The sequence below is a fragment of the Hesperophylax consimilis genome, chromosome 27 (assembly GCF_061612785.1).
Source record: "Hesperophylax consimilis isolate HC1 chromosome 27, BYU_Hcon_1.0, whole genome shotgun sequence".
NCBI classification, from domain to species: Eukaryota; Metazoa; Arthropoda; class Insecta; order Trichoptera; family Limnephilidae; genus Hesperophylax; species Hesperophylax consimilis.
Genome location: NC_142862.1, coordinates 20,894,944 through 20,920,520, shown reverse-complemented (window position 1 = coordinate 20,920,520; position 25,577 = coordinate 20,894,944). Strand labels below are relative to the sequence as shown.

Genomic DNA, 25,577 nt, shown 5'->3' with positions numbered 1-25,577 from the left:
GAACCAGAATTTAAATTTGGAATGTTACTAAAATGATTTAATTCAAATGATTTGTATATCAAAGTGTTTTGAACCAGAATTTCGAATTTGGAATGTTTTAATTCAAATTTAAACCATGAAAAGAATACAGAAAAACAAAGCTTTTAAACTACATATATGTATTATACATTCAAATGAAATTCAATACTTCTTTTAAAAGTTCTTTTCAGGTAATTCTAGAAATTTCAGCACATATTAGCACAAGCTGTTCAGTATATAATTAAATTTATACAATAAGCACACTATAATTTTAAGTTGTACAAAGGTTTTCTATAAAATATGTTTTTTAAAACCTACTATACGTAAAGTATTCAAGATTTTTTAAACGACTTTGCGAATTGTTTTAAAGATCAAATTGAAATAAATGACTTATCTATGCATTTTATCTGCAAGTTGATTGCTTTAAAAGATAATTTTGTCGATATAATTCATGTAAAACATTGAGAATACGAAATATCTTCTTTACTATATTTGAATGACAATTTTTTAGAACATGTTACGACAAAATAGAAAAAAATAACTTGTTTCTGTAAAGTAAGAGATTTTAGATGATATTATGTAATATTCAAATAGATTCATTTGGCTACATTGGATTAAAAGCTAGTAAATCCCCACTGAAGAAATAATATCAAGCAGGGTGATTTCACATTTCAACACGCTGATTTGTGGATGATTAGAAAACTCCTCCTATGATTGTTCCTGACGGTTATCTCAGTCACCGACAGCATAGACTATATTATTGGCCTGCAGAACTAACTTCCCAGTGGTTCGTGCTCCATGCTGGTATGGGAAGAGCTATCTTGTTATTAAATAGAGAGTTTAAACGGCAAGCCTTCTCACAAGCTATGCTCACATAAAACCTGCTTTTTATATATCTCGTGGCCCAAGGGTTGTGGCGCCAACTGTCGTGTATATTCTAAAAATAGACCGATGCCCGTTGCTTGTTAGTGTGCTTACGCCATCGAGAGGGGAGGGGGTCAGATAAGAGCCTCGAAATTCACTCTGCTCGACCAAAGAATCAGTCATAACAAGGCAACGGAATGCGTTACATGAGTTATTCATACGTCGTCGTGTAGATCTTGAGGTGCTCTAAAAAGTAAGCTGAGCAGAAAAACATTTATTATGCCCAGTGACAAGCGAAAGACATAAAACTAAAAAGTGACGGCAGTGTAGATACTAACCACCCCATTTTTTTTTTACTTTCACTGTTATTAATGTTTCATAAAAACTCACTTTGACCACACTCACGCGTTTACAACACACTTCTATGGGTTTTTCTCTTCAGTGTAAATTACGCTTAATTTAGATGACATCCTATAACAACGAAACCCACTTATAAGGTTCCCATTTAAGAAGTGTTTTCCGGTCCCTTGTAAAAGCTTATAAGAAAGTTTCACTGTACATCCAATGTATTGTAGAAAAATATTGAAAAAAAGCCAACAAAATCTATTTTCAATACATAACATCAAATTTTTACAGAAAATCACAGATTAATTTATTCAAAAGAGAGCATTCACAAAGACACTAAAATAGTTTTCAGTGCGTGCTTTGTGGAAGGTAAGAATATACCCATTAAATAAATGTTCACAATGGTAGAAAGCTTTGTCATATTATAAGCACTTTAAATGCACTTTTTGTAATGTGGCAAATTTCTACCAATTCTTAAATTAATTAAATTTGGCTTTTACGCACGGTTTTCTTTTGCACCTACATATATTTATAATAATTTTTTGTATATATTTTGAAAATTTCACGTTCACCATAGGAAGTAAATGAATTAAAAGCCGGAATGAGAAAATTGAAAACACCAAATTACATTAAGAACATTTGGCACCTTTTAAAGTAATTAAATGCCAATAAATAAATTAATAATAACTGACCACACAATAAAGACACGCTAGATTTTATAAAACTTTAACCCTTTGACTGCAGACATCAAGCATAGACTATTGTTGGATAATTGTTATATAATATCTATTTTTTAAGAAAACTGGAAGTCATGATCATTCAAATTGATAGATTTACCCTAAAATAAAATCTGGGTATCATTCTAGGAGGGTTCAAGAATGCTTTGAATAAATTATGATATCAGTCATACATTAACCGCCACAGAGCGCCCATTGAAATGACCATGCGCAGAAAAGCAATGTTCGCTAAGGTCAGGCAAAGGTTTGCAGCGCTGTCCATTGTGGGACTTTTATGAGCACAAAATTATTGTTCCTTCTTAAACGAATCGCATAGAGTAGCGATGCTAAAATATCAACTAAATAGTGTAACAAAATATTTTCCATGACTAAGGACGTGTCCTCGATGTACCAATTTCCCTAATTTTGGCTTTGGCATAGACTGGAGCGAGTGAGACAGCCAGATAGTGATCCCAACATGGCTATCTCACTCACTCTGCTTTGTGTCAGGACCTAAATGAGGGGGATGGGTATATTGGGGACAAGTCCTTGGTTAGGCATGGAGAGAGGCAATCTGCCTCCTGATACCATCAGAACAATTTACAAAAATACCTTCCTAGGCCATAGACAAGCCAATGAACGCCAATTTACTCAAGAAAGAATTTTTCACAGTGCTATCGGTCAATCTCTTCATACATAATCTGGCAATTCCAGTAATCTGACAATTCCAGTAATCTGGCAATTCCAGTAACCTGGCATTTCTAGTAATGTGGCAACTCCATTAATCCGTCCCCATCGGGTTTTACATAACGCCAAACTAGTGAGATTCTACGTACATATATTAATCCTGAAAAAAACTCGGCACAGATAACATCACCGCCTATTGCATAAAATCCAGCAGTCAAAAGGGTTAAATTTAATTAATTTACTTCCCCCCTTACTAATAGACGTGTTTTAAATTTTACATTACTAATAAACAACGATTAATGTATCGTATATGGTTAAATCAGTTGTGTAAAATTAAAAAAAATATTTATTAGGAAGGGGTCAGTCTTTTGCCGTTTACTTGGTGTGGAAATGTCACTGCCTACCTCTTCAGAGAAGGCTGGTAATCAGTAAGGCGCAATATCTATTTTTATCAGCTTCTCCCTATGGCCAACAAAATATTGAAAAACTTGTTAATCTATATTATGTTATAATATTATTGTTTTTGAACCATTGAAAGGTTTAAATATTATTTTGACTGTGATTGATGTATGTAACTTCTTATGAACACAAGTGTATTTATTATCCATACGGAGGAAGAGAATATAACTTTACAATAATATAATATAGAGTATTGTTTATGACGTGTTTCAATTGTTTTGGTGGGATTTCTGCTCAAACTTCGCGGCCATGTCTCGAATGTTGAATGACGGAGATCGCTTTTCTTTCCTGAAAAAATAAAATATGTAGAGGTTAGGTTAGAACAGCCATATTCAACGTGTTGCCTATGTATAATATGGACAGACTTTAATATCTCTGAAACATTCCGTTAAAATATTAGTAAAGTATTACCTGGCTGATGAAGAGCCGACTACCTCGGGTTTGGAACTGGCTCCACTTTTTCCCTCCAAATCGCTGACGATTCCCAAGTTCTTGGGCCGGGCGAGTTTGGGCCCGTCCCAACTGGCTCCTGACCGCGCCGGAGGACCAGAACTCTGGAACGCATCCAGACTCAGCTTCCTCTGAATAACCGAAATGGTTTCCTCTTCAGGTGTGATTTCCGGCACGCTCGAATTTTCCTCTATCACTTTCTCACTAGATTTCGCCGCGTTTAACACTACGGAAAACTTGCTGCGTTGCACTGCATCAGCAGTGTTACGTCGCTCCAGTAATTTTCCGGGATTCCGTAACTGTATGCCGTCGAAAGTGACATCATCGTATTCTTCGCTGTGTTCTTTGTTTCGGCATGTCATCTGTAAGTCTCCGATACCTCTGAAGGAGTGCGGACTGTATTTTTCTCTCAGATACAATCTTCGCTCCTCTTTGTATTTTTCTATCCGTTCCCGACTCATCTTGTCTGTCTTTTCAGACGGTATGTCGGCTGAGAGAGCGTCGCAGAGATCTTTCTGACTGTCAGATAAGCTGCTGTTGTTGGATCTGAGTCTTTGGTTTTTCTTGGGAGAGAGGCGCGCTTGAACCAGGCTTATCTTATTCTCCGTTGTGGGAGTAATGCTAACGAGTCTACGCACAAACTGTTCCTCTCCAATTTCTTCTTCATCGAGACTCCTCTCATTAGAATAGTTTGTCAGATTTAGGGACAAGCTATCGCGGTTCGAGCATGATGTGGGACAATGATCGCTTGAAAGCGGAATTTTTTTGGGTTGGTTGAGTGACTTGGGATTTCCTGCTTCTAGACTTTTTCGTCTTTCGGACACGGTGAACACTTGCTCGGCTATTTCTCTTTCGGAAGTGTGATCACGATTTAAAACGGCTTTGCCAAATTCTTTGACAAAAGCGTTTTCGTCCAGCGATCGCGTGTTTGTCGAGTACTTGGCTAATCTGTTATTTCTAGCTCGGATGCAAGGAACTATTTTACCGGTAACAGATTTATTTCTTCCTTCGCATAAACTGGCCGCCTTGCTACGATCGAAAGGGTGACTCAATTCTTTTTTCCGTTCCAATGTGGACAGTTTCTCCAGTAGATTGGTTTTAGACGATCTATCAAACGAGAAAGGTCCTTTATTTTCGGTCGGGCTTTCAAATTTGTGAGCTAACTGCCTCACGTTAGTGCTAGACCGACCTAATTTGGATTTCTCATCAGTCGGCGACGCTAGATTCTCATTATCCCCAGTATTTTCTTTATCAAAGTCGCCAAGACTCAGTTTAGGAGAACTTCTCACGGCTTCGCAGATTTCTAAACTCGAAGTGATGTCGTGCGTATTAATTTTGGAATCGGTTTTCTCTGAGAACGGTACCTTATAATTTTCGTATATGTTTTTATTTCTAGATTCGTTTGACTTCAATCTACGGTCGAGACAGAGTTCCGTCAATGGAGAGGTTACTTGGTCAGAACTGTCGCAGACATTATTAGCGTCAACATGCGGCATTAGCACATTTTCGTACGAATGCTGCGACTGGGATTGATCTTCAACATTTTGTGTTTCGAAGCAGACATTTTCGTACCAACTGCCCAAAGACTTGTCACCGGATTCATTATTGACGTTGTCCATTCCTTGTTCGACAGTCACTTCTAAGCTATCAGCAAAAACTTCATTTTCTGGCGTAAGTATCAAGTTATTAACTTCGTTGATGCTTTGCCTGAAGAACTTAACCTGGTTGTAAATATCCACTTCATTATTTTCATGTTGGGCTACCGGTTGGAAAACTTGAATGTCTTCCGTTGGGGTTTCCAGAGATATTAAATCATCGAGGATTCTGACGGGTTGGCAGGCTTGCTGGGTGGGCAGACTAGCGTCCCAGGTCTTAGGGATGACTGCAGATTCTCCGATGGTTTCAACGGCTTCGTAAGCATCGTCCTCACAATCATTACTAGAAACATCTGCAGTTTCATTAGTGAAAGTTTTATTTTCTTTGGTGGGTGATTTGTATGTGATACTGATGGTAGATTTGATAGGAGATTTAAGCAGTGGGGGCGAAGTGGGAGTGTTGCTCCCTCCACTGGAGGAAGCCAGGTGGATGTAGTTAGGCCGGGCAAAGGTAAAGCACTCGTAGATCTCTTCAGTCCGTTCCTGTTCGTACGTGGGAGTGCTGTCTTTAGAAATGCAATTCTTTCCCGAATCTCCAGACATGTTAGAAAACCTGTTCAAATTCTGGTAACTAATATTCACAGGAGAGAGCGATTCCTCTAAACTGTCCACCATGACAGTATTTAGATTATCGTGGCTTTCTGTGACGGTGATGCTGCATCTGTTCTCTGCATCCGCATCGATTGTGTTTACTTTCAATTTATTGACGAGTACACCTTCCACATCGTCATAATGAATTTCTTCCGGCGCACTGATATCTTCATAGTTCTGATTTCCGACTACGCATTTCGCTTCGTCCGAGCGCTCCAAATCGCTGGAAGTCGTAGATTTATCGACACTTGAACTCATAACGCAATCGGACCAATTAAAATCGTCGACTTTAACATCTTTAGAACCGTCAAGATTGTCATTGCTTATATCTTTTGTAACGATTCCTGATAGAACGCCGCTTCCGTCGGCTTTCATAATATCGTTGATGAAATCATATGAGCCGGGATAATCGTCTTCGTCTTTTTCGTCTTGGGTTTCCATTTTGCGTTCAACGTTTATCGAAGACAACATGGAGTCGAGTTCGTGGCTTCTACTCATTAAAGAATCTCTAGATTCAAACAATCTTTTGCCGAGAGACTCTTGTTCGTTGCTCCTGCTCATGAGAGATTCTCTGGATTCGAGTAACCTTTTAGTCAGAGAGTCCCGGGACTCGGTGATGGGTAGGGAGCTCTCAGAATCGCTCTGCAGCTGGCTGTAGCCGTAGGGGTGGTAGTCAAGGCTGTGGGGCTCCGCTGGGCCCCCATCGGCCTGGGGCCAATCGACTCTGATGAGGGTGGAGTGGCGAAGGGGGGCAGGCTGCGGCGGTCGGGGATCGGGGGGAGTGCCACAGTGGCTGTGACGGTTCGAGGGCTTGCCGGATTTTCTCGGCGAGCCGCGTTCCCTAGAAGAATAATAAATACATGTTAAGATAATAAGAGTATCGAAATAAAAACTTCCCAACTGTGCAAATGTGAAAAAATTCAATAATTTATTAGTGACCACATCAAATATGACGGTCGGTCAAACCACTGGCCTAACAGATTCCACAAATAATTTACATCCAAGTATCAGGTTTTCGAGTTTTTACTGTAACTATTTTCTCATCAGATTAATTATAAATACAGAAATAGCACATAATCACCTCATCTTCACTTTTATAGCCACCGTCTGCTGGGGGCTGCCGGTGGAAAGTTTCTGCTCCTTGCATATCCTGCAAAACAAACTCAACAAAGTCAGTCAAAGTCACTTAGTAAACCCAATAATAGAGTCAAGCCAGTCAAAGTCAATTGGTAAACCCAATGCCAAATTCAAGCCAGTGAAAGTCACTTGGTAAACCCAATAACAAACTCAAACGAATCAAATCAACTTGGTAAACCAATAACAAACTCAAGCCGGTCAAAGTCAATTGGTAAACCTAATAACAAACTCAAACCAATCAAAGCAATTTGATAAACCCAATAACAGACTCAATCCAGTCAAAGTCAATTGGTAAATCCAATGCCAAACTCAAGTCAGTCAAAGTCACTTGGTAAACCAAATAGCAAACTCAAGTCAGGCAGCTACTTGGTAAATAGTAATAAGGGAATTTAAGTGAATAATATAGTGATGGATTAACCTCTTGGCATCTTGATCCTTGTCGGGTGACTGCTGCGCCCCCGGGAGTTCCTCAGCCCCTGCCCTCGCTTGGCTGGCGCGCCCGTGCTCCGGCGTCGCGCAATCAATGAACAGCAGATCTGATAGCTGCTCCTCCAGCTTGCTTCTCTTTCTGTAATTATAAAATAAACTAGTTTTAATACGATTCTGCCACTGAGACGTCCGACATAAACCATGTTATATACCAGAAAGATTTAGACAGTTTATTTTTATACAAATCAACAGTTTTATTCATTAATCAACAGTTGAACCCGTGCCTTCTGATGTCCGGTCAGGTGCTCTGTAACCACTGAGCTATGTCGGCTTATTATTAACAATTACTACTTATTATATTTTTTCCACCTGTAAACAACCAACTTTATTTTTGTAGGAAAGGCTTTGTTAGTGCTAAACTTCTAACCAGATGGCATCGAGACATATTATATCTTCATTTATTGGGGAAATATTTTTGACTTGTCAAATATTATTATTTTTTTAATGATAAACTAATTTTTATGAGACAAGGTTTTATGCATAGCATAAAGGATAGCAAATAAATAGTCGCCTGAAATATCAATACAAATTACTCGGAAGATATTTTCAATTTGTATAGATATTTCAGGTGAATAATTATTGCTTATAATTATTCATTTATTAGATGTTAAATCAAAACAAAAATCATGTGGAAGAAACACGGACTAAAGCATATAAAACATTAAGAAAAATTTCAGATTCGCAAGTCGAACATAACCAAACTCACATTTTAACTATTTTTTTGAGTTCTAAAATCAGAGATACTTGAAAATTTTGATTATATTAAATTTCTAGTACGTAATTTCTTTGACGCACTGTACATCAAATTCATATTTGGTCTCCCAGTAGATTTCAGAACACTCTATTAATTTTGAACTATTTAAAAATTTAATACAGAACAAATTGGCATCTGAACGAAAGAATAATAAGATGGTTAGAGACTGGCCTGGTGTCGGGACTGACCCTGCCAACGGTCGTGCGGGGCAGCTTGACGGGGCTCGGCTCCGCACTGGTGTCGCAGCTGCTGCCCTCTTTGTTCCAAATCTGCAATCAATTACGCAACACAATAAATAACATGACACAAATCGCAACGCTGACAATATTGATCTAACAACAGACTGATTATTTATTTAATCGTTGGAGACAACTTCAACAACTATCAAACGAAAAATGTGAAACGGAAAAAGATTCAGTCGCATCTGGGAATTGAAACTAGCACCTTCGCCTTGCCGGGGCATTGGTCTGACTACTGAGCTAATTCAACCACATCAACTTACGTCATTTTTAATTGCATCAAACTTCGACCAAGAACTTTCAAGATTATCTTCATTTTCTTAACGTTATCTTCATTTAAGAATGGTTAATATTGTCTTCAATGATGGAAATATCAATTAGAGGTTTTACTCAGTGAGTGATTTGTCATGGCCTCCATAAAAAGTATATGTTACAATTTTAGAACATATAAATGTAAAATAAATGAGAAACGTTAAAAAAAGAAAAATAATATATGTAAAAACAAGTAGTACGTAGCAACAAACAGTAACTAACTTTACGCCGTTTCTCCGCTGGGGTAGGCAGAGAGGACGGACAGCCAAATAACTCGGTCTCGGCACACACTCCTTGCCTCATTCACATTCATACATCGTCTCATACATACTCTTCTATTATTCTGACTCTTGACATGGCCCAATTCAAGTATCTGATTCACTTGGTCGTGCCATGTCTTCCTCGGGCGTCCCCGACTTCTGCTACCGTTTGTAAGTATTGAAAATTTAACAATACTAAAGAAAACAATATCAAATGAGCATATGCAACAGGCGATTGCAGTGTTATGTTATGTTGGTAAAACTAGAAAAGGTTGATATGAAATAGAGCAAGTAAAAGTATAAATAAGTCATGGAGGCAATATTTCTATTGGTGACATATTGCTAAACTGTCTGTAAGTGATGTTGAAAATGAATCGAAAGTATAATGTGGTGTCACATATTGGGTATATTATCTTTCAATGAATGCATCAATGCAATCACCTGTCTGGTGGTGTCATCCTCGCTGAAGATGTCCATCTCCCTCTCCTGCGATGTGAGTCGGAGCCTCATCTCCGCCAGCTCCAGGAGGCTGGCCTCGAAGTACGAGTCGCACGAGACGGAGCGGTTGTGGGTGTTGGGATTGGTGTCGGGCGGCGCCAGGAGTGGGGGCAGGGAGTCCCCCTCCGACAGGAGGCTCTCGCAGGAGCGCGCCGCACGGCTGGCGTCCATCTGCCGGGCACAAGGGGCAACAATAAGTTTGTTGGTAGTTCTTATTCGAAGTATGTTACAGTTAACTAGACTTTTTCGGATTTTTCTGTTTCAGATTTTCATTTAGGAATCGCTAAAATTGTCTTCAATAATTAAATAATAATATTTATATATTTAGAATCAGTATATGTTGATCTACATGTATGAATTTTAGCCCATATTATTTTTCACTTAAGTTCCTCTATTTTAACAACTTCATTCATAAATCGTTGTAGAGTTTTCGTATTAATTTCACCGAAACAAACAAACCAAACACAAAAAACCACGTAAAAACTCTTATGCTGCCACTGAGACCTCCATAGTAATCTGTCTTTCTTTTCATGCGTCGTTTATGAGAAAGAGGGAATGTTACAACGAAGCAGTATGTCTCAACACAGTACACAGTATCATATTTGTGCGTGCTGTCAACGTCTGTCACGTTTTCATCATCCATTACATATTTATTTGAGAAAAAGAGAGCGGTTACAATATCAGCGGTATGCCTTCAATACTCACCATAATGCTGTCATCCTTGTGTGTGCTGTCTACGTCCGCCACGCTATCATCCTGCGCACGCAGCGTAACCTGTTCGTTGTCAGGCGGGGGCAGCCTAGCGTGTGGGGGCAGGGGTAAGGGGGCCGCAGGGGGCTGCAGGGGGGCGGCGGGGGCAGGGCGTTGCTTGCTGGCGCGGGAAAACAAGCCTCGCCAACCGGAGGGGGAGCGTTTTAGACCGCGACCAGTAGACCCTGCAAATCAATCATTATTCAGTATGTTAAGAGTGCAGTCCAATGTAATCATGAATGTTCCTGTATTATGTCAAATTTTAAGTTCGGTTCTTTGATTTTATCATATGTGGCAAGCCAGGGATTTATTTAACAGTGAAATCTGACATTAAATGGATTGTTATAATATCTGCATTGATTGCCTATGTGATGACAATGTCAAATGTTGCAGGGGTCTACAATTGGGCCTAAAGCAGTGGTCCCCAACTTCATTCGGGTCGCGAACCCGTTTAATAGAAGCCGTGGTGTGACACCCCGAGACACGAAGGGGGAGGCGGGTTAACAGAAGAATATTTTAATTGCTATTTTCAAAATTGGAACTGATGTGTCGACTTTCGGTAATTTTTCACAGGCCTGCACTAGGTTTAAATAATAAACGTCAAAACGTGAACCTGTCAACAGGAAAAAAATACCAGGAGCACATAAATTTCAAAGGGTAATTTGTATTAATTTCCACGGTGACGCTAATGCCATAGTTATACATAAAATAAATATACAAAAAAAAATTATAACTTCTAAACGTGAACCTTTCGACAAGAACAAATTATCAGGAGCACAAAAATGTGATTGGGTATTCTCATTTGGTTATTATTATAAACATTTATTGCTCGGTGATGGCAGTTGTTAAAAATCACATTACGAATAAATCATTTAAATATTATTTTAAATGATTATCCTGTTATTTTTCACAGGTCTGCGTTAGTATTAAAAATAATAGTTGCGTGTTGCAGAAAAGTGTGATATTTTATGTGGCAATCCATGTTTGACGTCAGTGTATGAATAATGTTGAGTAAATGGATAGCACAGAATAATTACCCGAGGGCAGCTGAATGATGGTGTGATAGCGGGGCAGGCTGTTGGGTCCGCCTCCCACCTCGATGTAGTGCGGCTCCCGGGACACGCTGGGCCTCAGCTGCTGCTTACTGCGAGCCTCCTCCAGGCTGAAACAACCAACCAACACTATATTATTATGGATTGGGGTGGCGGAATAATTTATTTATTAACGGACATCGTCCAAATTACAAAATAATAACACGAAAACAATAAAATGAAAAATACAGGAGTAGACAAAGGGACATGAAAGCAAAGACATAAGGTAGATATAATATAATAAAATAAAGTGACAAGTCGAATCAAGTCAAGACTACGCCGTGGGTCAGGACCACGGGACACTTATAATATTCCGTCACTTTTTTAGCGACCGGCAAAAATCATTCAGACTTATTCCAAAAAAGTTAAGGTTTTGACTTGAGTTGACCAGTCTACACATTCTGGACAGTGGTGAATAATATCCAAAATTTGTCGAATGATGGTTGAGGAAGAGCAGTTCATTATTTCTGAGTCTTTGCGAGGGGATATTGAAGGTAATGAGTTGCAGTAGAGTAGGTGAATCAATAATACCATTTATAATTTTGAAGAAGCAAATGAGGTCATTTCTTTCCCGACGGACTTCCAAAGGAGAGAGGTTTAGAGTTAGTTCAATTTCATCATATGAGTACATATTTGCTTTTTTCTAATCCTAGCCTTTTTCTAATACAGCCAATAGACAAGCCGTGAGTCCTTCACGTGTCGCACACCACTACACGCTTCACAAAGTTCATTCCGACTCTCGCGAGCTATAAACTATGAAGTGTTACACTGTGACTAGTCTGACTCCCTTGGCGCTAGCGGGGAATACCTTATACAAAATGCACTACAAATGCACAAAATATATTTGCCCTACCTCTTTTTCTTTGTACAGTTGAACCTCGTTAATTCGAAATCCACGGGACAAATCAAATCAAATTTCGAATTAATGAAAAAACGCAATGGGGCAAAAGTAATGTCACAATGTGAATTAGCTGCCATTTTGTTAGAAACGAAAAAAAATTGGGCTCTGTTATCACAGTTTATTTTGAGGTTTGCACGAGACGCTCAACCAAATGCTTAATTGTACGTGCACGTGGTGCAGGACGATAACGAAATTCATGATGCGTTAAAACAACAGACCGGAAATTGGTCAAATAAGCTGTAACAATAATTCCTCGTTCTTCAGGTGTGTATCGCTCCATTGCTTGTTGTCAACTAATTCTTTATGTGACTACAACATAAATGTCAAAGCACAATGACATTTGACGCCATTTGCAAAAATTATGGCACATTCACATTATGATATTACTTTTGCTCCATTTTGTATATGTAGCATTGATGTCATGTTGTGGAAGTTTGTTCCATGCTTCCACCATTCTATTTGAAAGGAAGTGTTTCCTACGATTGGATGCAAAAGGTGTTTTGTTAATTTATTTTGGGTGTCCATGGAGACTTACATTTGTGTTGGTGGTAAAGATTTCTTGACTATCAGGGCAACATGTCCAGTTACAATTATAAAAGTGTCAATCAAGCCACCCCTTGCTCTTCTTTCTTTTGAGGTAGGTTATATTAAAAATTCTAAACACCTTAGCAGCTTGGTGGGTGTCTGCAGTGGCAGGCTCTTGGGCCGGCGTCCCTGGCCTTCGCTGACTGGTCCTGAATCGCCTGCGTCCTCCTCGGGCCCGGGAGGCGGCAGCGGCTGCCCCTCGGAGCAGAAGATCAGCTCCGCGTAACAGATCAAGAACTCCGTTACCACGGCCTAGAGAAATACACATCATGAATTATACCATTCGCATTTTCGCTAAGAAGATTTTAAAGACACTGTTTATGATGTATTGTCATTTTTTTTGGCAATGTAAATGGTCTAATGTCTAATCGATCATACATAAATTGAGAGTGTTTCTGTGTTTCCTTCCTCCTACAACCTCATTCCTTTGTTTCACCAAGAGTCCTAACTGTTCGGAGTCCATGGGACTATGGCGCCCCGAGTTTGGGTTATGTTGTGAGGCTGAAAGAAGTGGAAGGGGACAAGAAGATCGGGAAGAGGAAGGTACCTGGCTATTCAGATCCGGTCACCAAAGATTTCAAACTACTATTACAAGTAGGGTTTCAATACTGAACGGTGGTCATGGCAAGGCATTTTTCTTTATGTATTTGAAGCAGTAGCATGTAGTCTATAAAGGCTGAAAAGCTGTGCTTACGCTTTAAGAAAAGCAAAGAACCATGTAGAGAAATTAAAAGATAATAGAAAAATGAAAAAAATCCAACTAATTTCTAAGAAAAGTACTTAAATTTGAAAGTACGCTCATTTATTCAATTGGCCATAGCAATCAGCGGAAGATGGTAATAAAGTGGCCATTTTCAAATATTCAATGCACAATAATTCATACCCTAACTTGAAAAACAGCCTACCTTTGGTGATGAGAAATGTAAGTCACTGTTATATAGGTGCACATTTCAATTTATACATTTTTTTAATGTAGTTGTTACCTGTACGGCGACACCTTGCAGTGCGTGCTGCTGGATGGGAGAGCGCAGCAGGTTGGGTGCCCACACTATGGCCATATTGCGCGCCGTCATGCCGGTGCTGGCGCCAAGCAGCGACATGTGGTGCAGGTGGCGCATCAGGAACGCCAGCGTCCTGAAAATAATTGTGAGCGTCATGTTATTGTATTGCATACTTTAATACAACTGTCTATCGACAATGTATCCTAAGATGATTTGAACACGGTACTCGCCAAACTGAAAACTAAAATCTGGAGAAGCTCAAAGTCAGTGTTTGACGGGACAAGCTAAGGAAGATCAACAGTCGGTTGGAGTGATCAAGTACCACGAGCATTTGGAACGCTGGTGTTCGCGGCTCTTAATATAGCGCAGGCCCGTGAGGAGAATTGGGAGTATTTGAATAGAAATTGTCACATACACAATTCTTTCAGAAATCTGCAGCTCAATTATCCGACAATACTATTTACTTATTATATATTTCATTATTATTCTACTACTCCATAAGTTGAGCTCCAGGAGTTCGTGTTTATGGGAGGAGTATTTACCTTAAGTTCTAATGATTTTTTAAACAATAATCAAAAACTTATGATATAGATACAAACATAATATTAACATAGGTACACAAATTAAGACTGTGTTTTTAAAGATGATTAAAATAATATATCTTTTTAATAAATTTCTTCTGGCGCATTGATATCTTCATAGTTCTGATTTCCGACTACGCATTTCGCTTCGTCCGAGCGCTCCAAATCGCTGGAAGTCGTAGATTTATCGACACTTGAACTCATAACGCAATCGGACCAATTAAAATCGTCGACTTTAACATCTTTAGAACCGTCAAGATTGTCATTGCTTATATCTTTTGTAACAATTCCTGATAGAACGCCGCTTCCGTCGGCTTTCATAATATCGTTGATGAAATCATACGAGCCAGGATAATCGTCTTCGTCTTTTTCGTCTTGGGTTTCCATTTTGCGTTCAACGTTTATCGAAGACAACATAAAAATCTATATTACAGTAAGCGTGAGGAAATTAAAGGGTACAATATATCAGGTACACAAATTAGAAAAATAGTTTTTTAAAGACAATTAAAAAATGTATATTTTTTTTACAGATTGAGTAAGTGTTAGAAAATTAGGGGTACAATATATCCAATTTTAGGGACTTAATTAACTTTTTGAATTGTTCATAATTCACAGTTTCGGTTACACTAATTTTATTTTTGGACAATAATATATTGTACCATCTCACACCTAAATACGAATAGTGGTGCTGAGCCGTGGTCGTTCTAAGCATAGGAATGGCTATTAAGCCATTAGTTTTGAATCTATTGCTTATGCTATCCGAGGGGTGAATTTTATATATAAAATATTCTTTATAAATTTGATATAAGGCGATTCTATTATACAATTCTGTGATAGATGGTACATTAAATTCCCGAAATATCTATACACCGTAGATAAATAATTATACAGCGAGGGGTAGTGTTATCTTACTCTGACGCACGCAATTACTATACCGGCATCTAGCTTGCTAGAGCTGACTATTTTACCAGTCACCAGGGTAACGATTCTTTAATCCAGGCCGCTCGCAATCGCCGTCCAAAGTACATACATTTGTCGATATTCTTATTCTTGAGTCTCGTCGAAGGGACATAATTACATACGCCAATAATAATATTTGGATGATTTGTATAGTGCCATTTTTGTGGAAAATCATCTCAAGGGCGCTGTACAAATATATAAGCCACCCAGTGAGGCCCACATTACTGGAAAATTTTGAAATGTAAAAAACAAAAAAAATAAAAATATAATACATTTCTACAATGATCTATGTTATTACTAACTACATATATATGGAGATAATATACAGTACAATACTTACCTGGTAGGTCACTTGAGATTAACACTTAATTAACATTAAACTAATTGTGTATTAGCGAAATTTAGAGACAGGATTTGTGACATAATTAGAAAATTGGATATAATTGGACTTTCTCTCAGGAATGGTATATTTAATTTAAAGGTATGACAGCTTAAAAAGGTAAGTTTTTAGTTTAGACCTGAATTCTGTTGGACTTGTTATGGATCTTAGTTCCTGAAACGTCAAAAGTCATTCCACACAAACAACGAGTGGGTCAAACCATTCGAACCGTTGTTCAAGTGGAATAACTTCGTCGAGAATCGAGACTCGTGGTTCATTATTGTTGTTTTAGGCAATGATCAAATAAATAAGAGGTTTTAGGACATTTGGGTTAGAACTCCTGTGTATTCGACCAACTGTCACTTGTGCTTCTGTTCGTTTCGATCTGCCACGTTTTTTGTTTGAATAAGTTTACAAAGTGGAGTCTTCTTGCAAGCGTAAACCTTAACTTTAACTCTTTGCACGCGGCCGTATCAACTGTTGTTACGGCAAAAAGTCTATACTCACACGCGGCTGTATCAACAGTTGATACGGAAACTTTGACGGCCGATATTCCCGCTCTCTTTCGTCATAAATGTATTTCTTGCTCACTTGGACATTTGTAGAACTATCACGATGCTGACATCTACAAGAATTTCTCAAAAATAAAATTGTATTTCATAAAAAAAAATCGATAACCAAGTGCGCCTCTTCGCGCCTTTTAGTCCTTTAGTTTACATTTTTGTCAACGGATGGCGTTAGTACTAGTTTGTCATTCACAACTTTTCATAACTAAGAATGATAAGTGATCATGTTGTGTCTATAAACACAGTGGGCTAAGTACACACACACCGAGAGTGGTTTATTTATGACGCCGAGTGAATGGCGGGACCACATTCAAAAGATACGGTACGTCTTTGTATGAAATTTTATGTTTTTGTTTTTATAAACATCTAAGAGTGTTGACACACGAGGATTTGTTTTCATATTGTGGAGAATAATCTGTTCTGTCTATATAGTCCAATAAATCATGCCAGAATGCTATAATTTGACATTTAATTGCATGCATAGGTATTTGAAAATATGTACCGCGTACGGGTATAGATAAAACGGAGCAAATTAACGCGTTCAAAAGGTTAAACCAAAAAATGGAAACTACACGAAGGATCGATAGCGGTGTTTGTTTGTTGTTTCGAAACACAGTTGTTTTAATTTTTAGCATATTTCGTATGCTTGCACTGAAATTCCGCTTTCTAATTTGACACTTGTCCAGTTTTTGGGGAGGAGGATTAGTGACAGTGCACTACGCAAGCATCAAACTAACCTGTAATGTGGAGGAGGTAGTTTGACGATGGTCTCCCTCATGCGGAGTAGTTTCTCGGCATCATCGAGGCGGCGTGGTGGGGGTCCTGGCGCCCCCGGCCCTTGCCCCTCTCCCTGCGCAGTGCCCTGCATGGCCGCCACAAAGCATGTGTACAGCTGGTATGTGCACAGCGGGTTAGGCAGCTCCCTGTAATAATGATTACAATAGGTATTAATTACAATTTTATCAATGTTGATATGATTAGTAAATGTTATAACTTCGTTCTACATTCATTTTTGACTGAACCGGCCACAGTCATTAGGGGCCGTTCAAGTATTATGTAAGCACTATAGTGGGGCAGGGGGGTCTTTGCTTTGCTTATTTTTGATGACATGGGGGGTCGAGATAGTGATTACGTCAGCAGTAGTAGTTACGTAGTTATTTTTATTTTTACACATTGGCAACCCACACATTGTCTATGTTTGAAAACCGAATACATATTCGGGGATTCCCACAAATAATTAATACGTTTAGGTACTCGCTTAGAAGCGAATGGGGGAATTACCGCGCGCTACTCACTTGTCAAAATTTCTTCCATCAATCTATTGTTTCGTTTCAGTACGATTGACGATTTGACGTGTTGTAAGCAAATCAAAGCAAGTTAATATTTGTGTTACCGTTGATCCTCTTTCGCTTATGAATCAATAAAAAAACAGAATACATTAACAGAAAAATGCATATAGGTACCAATTTTTATGTAAGCATGGGAGGGGGGGGGGGGGGGGTAAGAGCTTTGCTTACTTTTGGTGACAAGGGGGAAGAGGGGGTAAAAAATTGTAATAAATCTGCTTACGTAATACTTGAACGGCCCCTTATGGATGTCTTCAGACTCGAATTTAGTAGGTGTAATTCAAATATTGTCAGGTTATTCGTAGCCTGGGAATGAAAATTGTAAGAAGAGACCGTACCTGAAATACATCTTGAGCAGCGAGGCCACGGCGTGCACATCCTGCGGCGGCTGCTGGGTGTCCGGGAGCCGCTCCTCGTCAAAGGCGATGCGCAGGCGCTGCGTGGTGCTGGAGGCTCCCGACAGCCTATAGATACCGTCCACGCAGCCATGCTGCTCGATGATGGCGCTGCAGCACGACAGTACCAGGGGCACTGGAACAACAACACAAATGTAAATACCAGGGGCACTGCAAAAACAAAAGAAGTACAAGGTAACCGGAAACTTGTAGCACAAACAGAAAACTGGTGAATCTCATCACATTTGCAGCTTTCATTTTCCAGTCCAATTTTTTTAAAAATTGGTCACTGGGAGGTTAATATCAGCCGATTAATGTTTTTTTAACCCTTTAGTTTACCAATCACCAGGGTTCTCTTCTTATGATGTGGATTTACAAGTTTCCCCTCTTGTACTACGAGTTTCTGGACACCGTGTATAAATACACTGAATGCGGTATGACTATAGTTTGTCCTTTGGGACTAGTGTCTCACCCTCGTGTCCGGAGTTGAGCAGATGCTCGCCGAGGTCGCAGCCAAAGACACGCTCGCGCAGGATGCCCTGCTGGCGGAGGGCTCTCCGACTGGGCCGTGACAATATGAAGCTGCGGAACAGCGAGATCAGCTTGCCGTGCTTGCGTAGCACCGGCTTGATGGGGGCCACGGCTACCGACCTGCCAAAGACAAGTTGTTTTAGTTAGAAATTAATGTTTAAAATCATAACAAGTACCTACTATTAGTGCCATATTCGAATATTGGCTCTGCAGACATTTGGTTCGCTGACCTGCCAATTGAGGCACTGCCCTCGCCCCTAGTAGCCAAGGGAACTACTCATGTTGAAGAGAGTTCAAATTTTTCTTCTGAACCACTTTACACGAGGGAGTATGGCGAACACCTGTGGCTCTATCCTACCAACTTTCTATTGGGTATGCTCAGAATGAACTATCTACAAGTCAGAAAAGATGTACACATTGCTACACATTTCTTCAGACTGATTCGTGGATGGTTTGAAAACTAACCTATCACGGAGAGCATACATTTCTATGTTCCCGATGGTTATCTCCAAAGATATTAGAAGAACGAGATACGCTATGTTGGTCGCCGGACCGTAGGCGGAGTACTACCTAATTAGGGTACTTTGAATACTATCGGGACGTGTACGCATAGAAATCTGTTCTATGTATTAGTGCGGATACCTTAGCGTAAGCGAAGGTGTGCAGTAGTATCGGTGAACAAAACCGGCGACACTGGGCAAAACAATTCCACACAGTATGAACTGCTCATAGCACATCTCGTTCTTCTAATATCTTTGGTTATCTCCGTCACCGACAGCATACTGTTCTGTCTCCCAGCCTGCAGGACTAACTTGCCAATGGTCATGCCGTTGGGAAGACCAATCTTGCTGTTGAACAGAATCAATTCAGATATAGACATATTCTGCACCAATCAAGCAGCCTTTAAAAGACAAGCTTACTACTACTAGTATAGTATACTGTTTATATTTACGTTGATTCTTCTAAAAGTATTCATAAACGCACTAAAATTAACTATTTTGTAATGTTTTTTAAAATAATAAAATAAAAACGGATTTATTTAAATCAAACTAAAAACATTATCAATTATTATGGTTTGCAAAAGAATGTGTAATTGAAAATTGCCAACAAGCGAACATGTAACGTTCCCAAACCTCGATCTTCCTCTCTCCCATTTGCTAGTAATAACAATAATATGACTGACCCCACGATGGGTGGCGGCTGCTTCATGTTGCGCGGCACCTTGTCGCCTATGACGGCCACGCACTGCTGGGGGAAGAAGCCGACGCGGAAGCCGCGCTTGCCTCTCCACCACGTCGACTCCGAGGGGCCGGGCATGTCGATCACGGAGATCATGTCGCCTACCTCGAAGCTGATCTCGTCTCGAGCCTGGGGAGAAAACATAATAACTTAATTATTAAACATGCAACAACAAGATGTGACAAGCACGGCTCAGTCTAAAACCAACTTTGCATTAACTAACATCTGTTGTAATATTACCTACCATATGCTTACTTCATATATTTTCTTAAACTTAACTCCTCAGGTATATTCTGTCAGAAGGTCGGAGTATTTCCACTTTGTATTAAAATCCATATAAATGGAATATTTCTGAATGTATCCGAACACTAAAAACTGTTTTTGAAAGGTGATAAAATACACTATCAAATTTTATTATCGGAAATAAACATGTATTTTTTGAAATGTTTAAATTTTGAATGCAAACATAAAAAATAAATAAAAATGGCTCACTTTACATATTTTATAACTAAAATTACTGATAATAAAAAATATATAAAAACACATCCATTTTATTAGACAAATGTTATACAAATGTCATTATCACCTCAGAAACCTTTGGTTTCATGAAGGTGCACATTTTAATTATTCTGTGGTTAATTTCTTGATTTGAATATAAAGCGTGGTGTTTTCTTTTTCTAATACCATTTAGATCATATTTCTCACCATGACAGTAAGGGAGATGCAACGATTTCTGTGAGACCATATGAATTGTTATAGTGGCAAACGGCCAACGTGGGAAATACCCCTCTCATACAGGACCCCACCGAGACCACCTGGAGACCCCAGAGACAGCCTGGGTTCTCATTGCCTCCAAAACCTGGTCCGCCATCAATAGGTTAATAATAATAATAATGTTTATTTGAGCTGGACAGAGCGGTGTGTGCAATGCTCTGCCTGCCATAAAAGTTTACATTTAAGTTAACCCGTCGTATCCCGGAACCGCATATGTGAGTGCAGCACATTATCTACGAATTAAAAAAAAAAAAAAAAATTATGTGCGATTTTGACCCTTATGTATAAGGAATTTGTATGAAGAACAAGGTCACAATCGCTTGGGCTATTCTCGTTCTTTACGCAGCAAATACCGGAATGACTTCTAGCTTTTCAGATTTTTTACAAAGAATTTTTCTGTGGAATGCCAACGAAATATTTGCCGCGTTTTTAGTGTGAAAGCGTCTTCTTTCATTATTTTTGATATAAATTGATTGTGGAAATAATAGATTTGAGGTATCATCAGAAAGATAGTTTTATCTACATTATTTTGATGTAATTTTTATAATATTTCACCCAAGAAAAGTGATGAAAATTAACTTCGTAAGAAATGTCAAAATTTTTACGTCATAATGAATAATTATATTTTTAGCATTATTTATTTACAGGTTTCTTGTACAAAATAATATTATTAGTAACAACAGTTGTATAAACTACCGAAATCTGGAAGAATTGTTATCATATACTTATATAATGCGACACAAAAAAAATTTAAGTGGACACTTGACGTTTGATTTTGGAATTTGAGCTTTTGGAAATTGAGCTAGGAATTTCCTGGTACACCACAGGTTAATACATAAAAAGAAAATGAATAAAGAAATAAATAAAAATAATAAATGAATACATTGATGAGCACATTAGGACTTTATGGTGGCTTGAGTGAAATTCTCCATCTCTGGTGTAGAGGCGCTCCCTGCCACTGGGCAACGGCCTGGACAATAAGGTGCTCCCATAGCCGCTGTGCCCACATGATGCACAGATGGGGCCTTAAAGAGTCGGCGACGTGTGAATGTGGTGCGGTGCGGATCACCGAACATGTGGTCAACGAATGCCCGCTCCATTCATTCCCCGGCGGGATTGAGGAGGTTCACATGTTCACGAAGCCCGAGGCCCTAGAATGGCTTGCAGACCTAGATGTCCCCTTCTGACCCCCACACCATACGAAAGAAGAATTGTTACCAAAAGCGAACAAATTAGCCTGAATGGTTAATGCATTCATTTAAAGCAGCCCAATCGCTTTTCCATTCTGAATGGTGGTTTTCCACCATACTGATAATATCCTATAGGAGCGGAGGCAATGAACAGACAAATGTATAACCTGCGAGACGTATTTGCGGACAGAGTAGGCGGCTGCCACGGCCGGAGTGTTGATGGAGTTGGAGTCTTCGCTCGCCACCAGCAGACGGTGTCCTGAAAGACACATTCATTCATATTATATTATGTATCAATATAAATTATTATACACGGGATCTTCCACAGTATGAGATCTTTTACTATGGACGACATGGGGCAAGTATCAAACAGACCACAGACACATACATAACAAAATAATTCAAATAATTAATGAAATGGCTGTGCATAATGTTATATCTGCCTTACTTTGCAGATTTAAATGTTGAGAGCTCTTTGAAAAAAGTAAAAGGTTCTACTTATAATTGTGTTTATTTACGTTACAAATAATAGGTCTAGATTTAGCTATACTGTTCATTACCCGAGGGTTGATAATTCTCTGGTTCGAGAAGCTTGTTCCCTGTCAATCTCATCTCACAAGTAATTGTTACACTCTAGCGACATCTGTCGGACTCTGGAGTAAGCTTTATGACTGGCGCCATCTATCGCTCAAATACTCATCTTATTACCATACATCACACATAACTGATCATCCAGACTACGCTTTAATCAATTCTGTCAATCTCTTCTCACAAGTAATTGTTACACTCTAGCGACATCTGTCGGACTCTGGAGAAAGCTTTATGACTGGCGCCATCTATCGCTTAAATACTCAACTTATTACCATACATCACACATAACTGATCATCCAGACTACCCTTTAATCATTTTATCACTGAAAACACTATTTCAATAGTGTCTATAGTCATACAGCAATATATCGGGTAATTGAAGGAATCACAGCGCAGTCAAGAAACTACGTTCCCAGATCGGGTTTAAAGGGTATCATGATTCAAAGCTTGGAATAGTCTAGCACACAATTTAGTGAATGGTTATGCCATTTGTCACTTTAGCACTGTCATATCTCATATTTGGAAATTTTTGTTTCTATTTTCAGGTGACAAAAAAGCATGTTTTTACCTGTCACAGGTGACATCTATATAAAATAGGTATATAAAAACTCACGCGTATTCTTATGCTAAGCTGTGTCAAAATTTCAAAGCAATCAGTGAAGAACTTTTGGAGATTTAAGATTTAGAAAAAACAAACAATTATTACATTTATATTTATATAGATAGGTGGATTTCCAGTCAATTAATTCTGAGCATGCAGTTGATGGTGTCTTCAGCAATGCGTATAACCTAGCGCAATTGTATACTGTTGAAGAGTTGGTCCGCCTGGGTTGTCACACCAAGGCAGAAAGGAACAAGGTTAACGTTAAGCCAGTCGAGGATGATGAGAATGATAATATCATCAGCAAGGTGGTCCACCTTGCTCAATTGAATACTGACAATGCAGCGGTATCACTGCACAGAGGGAGATATGAACCAGGGAACTAAATTCATAAATGCTATACCTTTATTATCCATCTGCAGCCAGTTGAGGATGGGGCCGCAGTTGATGGTGTCGTCGGCAATGACGCTGAAGCGCTGCAGGTAGGCAGAGATCAGTTCGGCGTAGGCCTCGGGGCCCTCGCGCCGCGCTGCCTCCACGCCCGCCTGAAGGTCCGGCAGGCCCGACACCTTGCGGTCGTATATGCACCTGGAAGCACAGCTTAATGGTTAACTCCAGGATAGTGATGGAGAAGAGGTACGGTAGAAGAGACAATATATACAAAAGGGGACAAGACAAGAGAGACAGGAATGTAAAAAAGGGAAAAAAGATTATTAATTTATTTACGCCCGTTAAAACATTTACTATTTTTTTTAATGATAAACTTATGTTTATAAGACAAGGTTTTTTATACATAGCAAAAAGGATAACAAATTATTATAAGCAATAATTCAAATAATTAAAATATAATACGTAGTAATTGTTGATTGAAGTACTAGTACATATTGAATTATTTGGCGTGTTGGGAATAAGCCGACGTAGCTCAGTGGTACAGAACACCTGACCGGACATCAGAAGGTGCGGGTTCAATTCCCGTTGGCGGGATTTATTTTTACTCAGGAGATATTTTCAATTTGTATGGATATTTCAGGCGACTAATTATTGCTTATAATAATTTGTTATTCTACATTTACGTTTGCATTTTAGTAGTATATACAATATACTCATAAACAGTGCAGTAGATTAGTACGTATGCCTGATATACACATATTTTAAATATTGTATAAGAAAAAAAAAGAAAAATTTACAGGAACATAGTGGGAAGTAATATAGAAGTATCAACACAATTTGACCGCTGCAGCCAACGCTCTTTTGCACATCTAAAGTCAAACAATTTCACAAAATGAACTCACTTTTTCACTTAACGCTGTTTTTCCGCATAAGGACTCAATTGGGTGCCCCAGCGGAGGCGAAATGAGGAAGGGGTACAAGGAGACTGTGTGAAAGGGGATTGGAGGCGAATGGCGCAAAGAACAACAGCCAGAGTTTCTATTCCCCGAGATACAGCACTGTGATCTTCAATTGATATTCTAATTTAAATATGTTATTCCCACCTGTGCAGCATGGAATCCAGCATCTTGAAGTTGTCAGCGCTGCGGGTGACCATCCAGTCCTCGCAGTCCTCTTGTGGCTCTGAGACTGATGAGCCAGCAGCCCCTGGGCCAGGACCGTTCTCCTCCGATGAACTGCCTCCCAGGGGGCGGTGGGGCCGCACACTCACCGTCACCCAACCGGCTGGAAGTGGAAAATGAATTTAGATTATTAGCAATATTAGAATCCTTATCATAGTTAGTGTAACATTAACTCTAGATTGGAGGCCCTTTGGGAAATAACTCCGTATAACTAAAAACTTAACCACTCAGAACATTAGAACGTCAAAAGACGTAAATATGACGTCTTTTCACGTAAACGCGCGAGATTTTACAAAAATTGATATATTTCCATCACTAGTATACGGATTGCCATGATTTAAAAAACAGAGTATCGATAATGAATAACGCTACGCGTCTGTATTCAAGAATATCTATGGAACGTAGAGGTGCATTATCTAAGCCGATTGAAACTGTCAAGATGTTCGTTAATAATTTATTGCGTTTCTAAATAATTTATTAAAAATATTTTAGTTTGGACGGTTAATATTTTGAGGTGACTTATAGTTTTTAAATATATTTCTTCAATATATAAAGTGTTATTCCTTTATGCTACTCAGAAAAAAGTACATTTTTCAAGGCTTTGAAATAATGGTAAGCGATTTTTACATATTTTTGACGTTTTCATAAAATGTATATTTAGAAACGCAAATATTTATGTATAACAACACAATGCGATAGTGGATTTCATAATCTTTCCAAAACATTTTTTAGAATGAGGCTACGTTTCCCAAAACGTGACTTATGAAGATTTTAGTAAAACTCGTAAATAACACAAAAATTATCACATTCTGACAGTTCTCAAAGGGACACAAAAAAAATAAAATTCTATGTCTGAGAGGTTAAGTCACTTTCGAATATGTAAATCAATTTTGATTAAAATTAATTTATTTTATTCAAACTAAAAGCTTTTTAAAATTCGATGATTGTTTACAAGATTCGCAAAGTATCGCTACCGAAAACGCATGCACACAACCCGAAGATGTGATGTACGCGTCAGCTTTAAATGCGCAATCCATCCAATTGGCGTTAA

At 38.9% G+C, this 25,577-nt stretch overlaps 1 protein-coding gene across 2 annotated transcripts in view; it reads right to left on the bottom strand.

Moving 5' to 3' along the window:
• Window positions 1–375: 375 nt before the first annotated feature.
• The window catches only part of CdGAPr (GTPase-activating protein CdGAPr), a 106,479-nt gene continuing 81,277 nt past the window's right edge, over window positions 376–25,577 (bottom strand). For both annotated transcript variants that reach the window (XM_089647862.1, XM_089647861.1), the window contains 17 exons: window positions 24,449–24,629; window positions 23,359–23,543; window positions 21,931–22,022; window positions 19,744–19,928; window positions 18,502–18,680; window positions 17,973–18,165; window positions 17,026–17,211; window positions 13,785–13,935; window positions 12,881–13,053; window positions 11,262–11,386; window positions 10,180–10,409; window positions 9,418–9,645; window positions 8,337–8,434; window positions 7,341–7,490; window positions 6,867–6,935; window positions 3,501–6,626; window positions 376–3,377 (listed from right to left, as the gene is read on the bottom strand). In XM_089647862.1, coding sequence (XP_089503988.1) covers window positions 3,299–3,377; window positions 3,501–6,626; window positions 6,867–6,935; window positions 7,341–7,490; window positions 8,337–8,434; window positions 9,418–9,645; window positions 10,180–10,409; window positions 11,262–11,386; window positions 12,881–13,053; window positions 13,785–13,935; window positions 17,026–17,211; window positions 17,973–18,165; window positions 18,502–18,680; window positions 19,744–19,928; window positions 21,931–22,022; window positions 23,359–23,543; window positions 24,449–24,629 — 5,630 coding nt within the window. In that variant the 3' untranslated portion in view covers window positions 376–3,298. The remainder of the gene's footprint in view (window positions 3,378–3,500; window positions 6,627–6,866; window positions 6,936–7,340; window positions 7,491–8,336; window positions 8,435–9,417; window positions 9,646–10,179; window positions 10,410–11,261; window positions 11,387–12,880; window positions 13,054–13,784; window positions 13,936–17,025; window positions 17,212–17,972; window positions 18,166–18,501; window positions 18,681–19,743; window positions 19,929–21,930; window positions 22,023–23,358; window positions 23,544–24,448; window positions 24,630–25,577) is intronic.